At 32.3% G+C, this 6,003-nt stretch overlaps 1 protein-coding gene across 1 annotated transcript in view; it reads right to left on the minus strand.

Annotated features, from left to right (window-relative positions):
- Positions 1-1,574: 1,574 nt before the first annotated feature.
- LOC107484434 (receptor like protein 21-like) overlaps positions 1,575-6,003 on the minus strand; it is a 5,840-nt gene continuing 1,411 nt past the window's right edge. Inside the window, exons 3-9 of the mRNA XM_016105014.3 lie at positions 5,400-5,552; positions 5,131-5,208; positions 4,881-5,036; positions 4,711-4,782; positions 4,395-4,541; positions 4,153-4,299; positions 1,575-3,806 (exon numbers count right to left, since the gene is read on the minus strand). Coding sequence (XP_015960500.2) covers positions 1,627-3,806; positions 4,153-4,299; positions 4,395-4,541; positions 4,711-4,782; positions 4,881-5,036; positions 5,131-5,208; positions 5,400-5,552 — 2,933 coding nt within the window. The 3' untranslated portion in view covers positions 1,575-1,626. The remainder of the gene's footprint in view (positions 3,807-4,152; positions 4,300-4,394; positions 4,542-4,710; positions 4,783-4,880; positions 5,037-5,130; positions 5,209-5,399; positions 5,553-6,003) is intronic.

Below are 6,003 nucleotides of genomic sequence, written 5' to 3' on the forward strand. Positions count from 1 at the left end.
TATATCTTCCATTGATCGTAATAAAGCTTTTGGCCATTCCAATGGATTAAAAGTTTATATTTGATCCGTAGCGTTCGTCCGAGCTGCGAAATCGTGTTTCCTTGAAAACCAATCGATTGGATTATCAAAACAATCTATTGAATTATAACTCAATCGATTGGATTACAGTGTATCACAAAACAATCGTGCAAGGCAGCATGGTTTTCGCATAAATCAATGAAATTTTTTATAATCAAAGAGATTGATACACCATTTCAATGGTGGGATTGAATAATTGGTGATAGATTATTCATCAATTTATAATGTTAATATTAAGGAAAAGATAATATTAGAGTATCTAAATCAAAATAAAACCTTATAAATTGAAGATAGAATTTTAAAGATAAGATAGATGAATAATAAGATAATAATTTTTTTTAACGAAAAGAAAGTTTAAAACGGAATTTAAAACGGCGTAGTACACAATTCAATCGATTGAATTGGAATTCACGTACACAACCAATCGATTGAATTTGGTCAATCCATATTGTTTTGGTGAATTCAATCGATTGAGTAACAAAAACAATCGATTGAGTAACAAAAACAGTCGATTGAATTGTGAGACCTCAAGTTGTTTTCAAGCATTCAATTTAAACAATCGATTGAATTACAAAAATCCACTTTTTATTCGTCGTTCAATCATTGGGTCATATGACCAATCGATTGATTTATGCGAAAACCATGTTGCCTTCCAATTTTCAATCGATTGTTTTGTGATACACTGTAATCCAATCAATTGAGTTATAATTCAATCAATTGGTTTTCGAGGAGACACGATTTCGCAGCCCGGGACGAGCGTCACGGATCAAATATAAACTTTTAATCCATTGAAATGGCCAAAAGCTTTATTACAATCAATGGAAGATATAATTCGTTATTGTTTTTGTTTTTGATTGTTAATAAACATAATAGATGATTGATAAAATAATAATTTATAAAATAAAAAATAGTTTTTATAATTAAATAAAATATACGGGGTTAATTTGTAATTAAAATTAGTTAAAGGACTATGTAGCAGTTGTTAAAAAAATTTTAAAAACATGTTTTATTATGGGACCATTTAATGGTCCAAACGTTTTGGGACTATCGAATCCGATGCCCTCATACTCATCTAAGAGGTCGTGGATTTGAGTATTTCTATTTTTGATTAAAAAAAAATTAAACCAAAGGTTTTAATTAAAATTTTAAATTTATAATAATTTTAATATATTAAATACATTAAAAATATAAAATATTTACTATTGTTATAACTAGTTTCTAACACAACTAGAGAATTTTATTCCTAAAAAGTCGTTTTAGCCTCTTTCAAAATTAATGAAAAAATTAAAGGTATTTACTTTTTATAATTAAATCCAACTTTTGTTTATTATACACGTAAAAAAAATCCTAAAAGAAAACAGCATATAAATAAGAAAAACTTTATTTTCATATGATATTTAGTACTCCCTTCATATTTTTATTTTGCTTTCTAAGACGAAAGAGAAAAGAAAACAACATATAAACAAGAAAAACTTTATTTTCATCATCATATTTATTGAAACACACTTGAGATTTGAGACAGATACTCTAAAAATACAGGGTATCTCGTTACATATTTCCGGCACGCAAAAGGCCTCGAAAATTATCTTCAATGAAGTAGTAACCATTGATGCTGACAAATTCAATGTAGTAAAACCATACTCTCCTCCAATAAGGATTGATGCATAAAACTGTTACAATTACCAACAATATTGTTGTGTAAGCAATAGAAAAACTCACCCAGAAATCAAGCATGTCCAGCCAATTACCATTGTCCCCATCAGTGTCAGTTCCATTTGGTAACTTTTCATATGGTTTTGCATTAGGATTGCAACTTCTTGGCAGTGGAGGTCCACAAAGGAAAGGATTACCCTCGTAGCTGCTATCATCAAATGTTGAAAACTGACCTTTCATTTCAGGTGTTGAACCTGATAAGTTGTTGTGTGCTACACTGAACACAGCAAGGGAGCTTAGTTCAGTTAGTTGAGGAGGGATATTACCACCTAAATTATTGAAAGAAAGATCCAAACTTTCAATTTGTGCTAAGCTAGAGAATGTAGTTGGAATTTTCCCTCTCAAGTCATTGTGGGACAAATTCAATGCTCTAATTGTTGTCAAGTTCCCTAGCTCAGATGGAATTGTCCCGTTTAATCTGTTATCGGACAAGTCGATTCCAGACATATAAGCAAGGACTATTCCCGTATAAATGTAGGATCTTTTCTTGGTAGTGAAGTTTGCTCTCTCTTGCACAAATGGCAACACGAACACGCCCCTACTCGGAAAGATACCGTTCAATATATTCAGCAAGTGCTCAGGGTCTTGATTCTGAAAAGGCATTTTGCCTAAGCAACTAGGTATTGAACCAAAAAAGTTGTTATGAGAAAGGTCTAATATGCTTAAATCCATCAAGTGGCATATCTGCTTTGGTATTTGTCCACCAAAATGGTTATCATTGAGAAGAAGAATGCTCAACTGTGAGCTTGTAAGGTCTTGTATCAAATCTCCAATGCTTTTAGTTATTTGGTTGTAACTAAGGTCAAGCATCAATATGGAAGAACCTTCCTTGAACATTCGTTTTGGCAATTCACTTAACTTGTTGCTACTTAAGTGAATAAAGCTCAGAGACACAGGAGATTCAACAAATGATGGAACAGAACCTGTGAAGTTGTTTTGTGAGAGATCTAAATATGTTAGAGAAATGAGTTGTGCAATTTCTGGTGGTATTGATCCTTCAAAATGATTATTGGACATTGAAAGTGCCTTCAAACTTAACAGTTTTTCTATCCCTCTGCTTGGAAGCTCTCCCACAAAGTGATTGTTGCTTATATCAATTACTTCCAATGAGATTGATATGTTAAAAGATATGCTACCCCTAAAGCTATTTCCATCCAAATACAAATTCACCAATTGCCTGAGCCTTGACAAAGTTGGGAACACGGCTCCACCAAGGTGGTTGTTCGAAAGTTTCAAGAGGCTGAGCATCGAACTAGCAGCGGATACATTTTTAAGTAATTCTCCAGACAAGTAATTATCAGAGAGATCCAACGTAACCAGCGAGCTCATTTGTCCAATTTCATGAGGAATTGAACCATGAATATCATTCATAGACATGTTTAGAAATGTTAAGTTCGGAAAGATTGAACTTATGTTGTTGCTTGGGATTTGTCCTGTTATCGCATTGTCAGATACATCAATCTTTATCAAGCTAACAAGAGGACTAGATGGTAGCTTGAAACTACCTGTGAAGGAACAACTTCCAAGAAAAAGGTCCGTCAGTTTTGTGTTGTTTTCCAACAACCAATTCGGAAACTCTCCTCCCAATCTAGTACCACTCAAATCCAAATAAGTTAAGTTGTATTGGTAAAGAAGAAAATTTGGAAAGGGAAGAGATTTGGCTTCAGTCTTGGAAGACAAACTTAGCACTTGCAATTGAAATTTTGGAAGGAAACTATTCAAAGTAGTGTGTGAGTCTAAAATGGCTTTGTTCCCATCCCCATATATGAACTTGAGGTTTGAATAATTGGCAAATGGTGTGAATGAAATAGGAAACTCAAATTGGTTTCTTTCAAAGTTAAGATATTCAAGTGATGTAAAGCTTGCAAGGTTTGAACCAAAATTGCCTGTGAAGTGATTATAAGAAAGGTCCAACCTCCTGAGAGATGACATATTCGCAAATGATGGCGGAAGTGGGCCCTGCATTTCATTGTAACTCAGATCTAGCTCCTCCATCCTCCTAAGCTCAAAGAAACCTATGAAATTTAATTTGGATGGCACTGCCATGTTAAAAATACAGATAATAGAAGTACTATATAAGTACATTAGAATAAGCTAAAATTAGATAAAAACAACGAGTCTATGAAACAGTAGTTGTAAACCATGTGATTTATGTAAGAATATTTATTATTATCGATATTGTTCTGGACTATTTCTCTAAGCCTAATACGAAGAAGGACTAAAATAATTCTGGACAGATACATTTGTTTAATGTTCAATTTAAATGTACTTTGGTTGCAACCATGTGTTTAGAGCTCAATTTAAATCTGACAAATTCATTTAGCACTTCAGAAACACAAAATAGACAGATAAAAATTTTACCAGCATCAGGGAGGGTGCCCTTGATTCCACACCCAATTATAGACAAAACTCTTAGAGACGTCAACACTCCGATGCTTTTGAAAAACTCATTTACTAGGGTAGAATCGTTCAGAAACAAGCGTTCCAGGTTACTCAAATCACGAAAATCTACAAAACGAAAAACAAAAAGAGAGTAACATTAACTTAATTTTCAATAAAGAGAACGAAATTATAAAGGATAAACTAATAGTAGGTGTTATTACCTGCAGCAACAACTATTTCTTTGAATTGATTATTGGTCAGAGAAAGCTCCCTAACAGACTCGAAAGCAGTGAGTGACTTCCTTAACATGCTTCCATCTATCTTATTTGAATCTAAAGAAAGGACTTCCAAATTTAAAATTCTTGAGCCTGAAAATATACAAGGATGGTTAATTAAAACTCCAACTTCTAACTTTTAAGTAGGCACAGGATGATAAAGAAAACTTATTTTGGTATGATTATGCAGGTGGTCATAACTATGTATGTGGATGCATAATATGGAACATAATTATAAGACAAGACCAAATTGCATAAATACCTTGGTGGACAAGACTATTGATGTTGTTATTACTTAGATCTAAAATCTTCAAATTGCTTGAACCCAACACTCCTGCTTGACATAAACACAGGGTTTAATTGAATATACTTTCACTAAACAAAGCATATATTTCTTGACACAAAATATAACTGTAGCGTATGAAAACTGACCAGTTATATTCAACGATCCTTCGAATTGGTTGAAGCTTAAATCAAGGGATTTGAGATGTTGAAGCCCACTCAATAAGGAAATAAAATTGTTACTTAAACCACAAGAACCTAATACAAGGAATTGTAGATTGATTGGCCACTCAAATCCTTCTTTTTCTGTGCAATTTTATTAGGTTGTACATAATTAGCAAACAGTGAAGATGATCATAAGATTTGTATTAAATATCTCATTCATTAGAAGGTGACATACCTAGATACCATAGGTGGTTGTCACTAAAGGAGTTTCCTGATAAGCGAAGGATCTCCAAGGAGCTTAATTTGGATATACCTACAAATGTATACATTGATTATTGTTACATAATTAGATAATAACGAAAGCCTAGCCACTAGAAATCGTCTAGTGGTGAAGGGGTTCTTAATCAAATCTTATTATTGTCAATCTAACTAAAAATAAATGACAACTAAAAAAAAAAAATTGAAACAGGAAAGAAATTCGTTGTCTGTAAAATGTGACGTTACTAAGAATCGACAGCAAAGTCATTTGGTTGACTCCTAAATCCAGAGACTTAAGGGATGAAAGTCCAGACAAAGAGGCTGCAATATCATTCTTCCCACTGAAGTTATTCCAGCTCATGTCAAGTACCTCAAGATTGATCAGCTTGGAGAATAAACCTGCAAGGGACACACTGTTATTGTTCTGTCCAATATTAGCTACATTGCCTAGAAATTATTTGTGATGAAAGTTTAGGCGAGTTTGTCACTGCACCAAAAATCTATTATATCTATTACTAATTTTACAATTAAAATGTGTCACATGTCATTCTCTTGTTACAATAGAAATAATTTTTTTTCCAAAACTAAAAGTCATCTCCTTCTCCCCCTCTCTTCTTCTATCTCTTTCATTCCTTCACCCACTCTATTTCTCTTATTTCTATACCCATTCTACTATTTTATATATTATTATCAATTACTAATTGTAAATTTGATAATCAAAATATATAACATGATATTTTTTAATTATAATTAAAATTAAAATTAAAAATAAAATATAACTATATTATATATATTACTAATTAACAACCAAAATATGTTATATGAAGATGAAATATTTTAACTAAAATTA

This window comes from Arachis duranensis, chromosome 4, assembly GCF_000817695.3.
Source record: "Arachis duranensis cultivar V14167 chromosome 4, aradu.V14167.gnm2.J7QH, whole genome shotgun sequence".
NCBI classification, from domain to species: Eukaryota; Viridiplantae; Streptophyta; class Magnoliopsida; order Fabales; family Fabaceae; genus Arachis; species Arachis duranensis.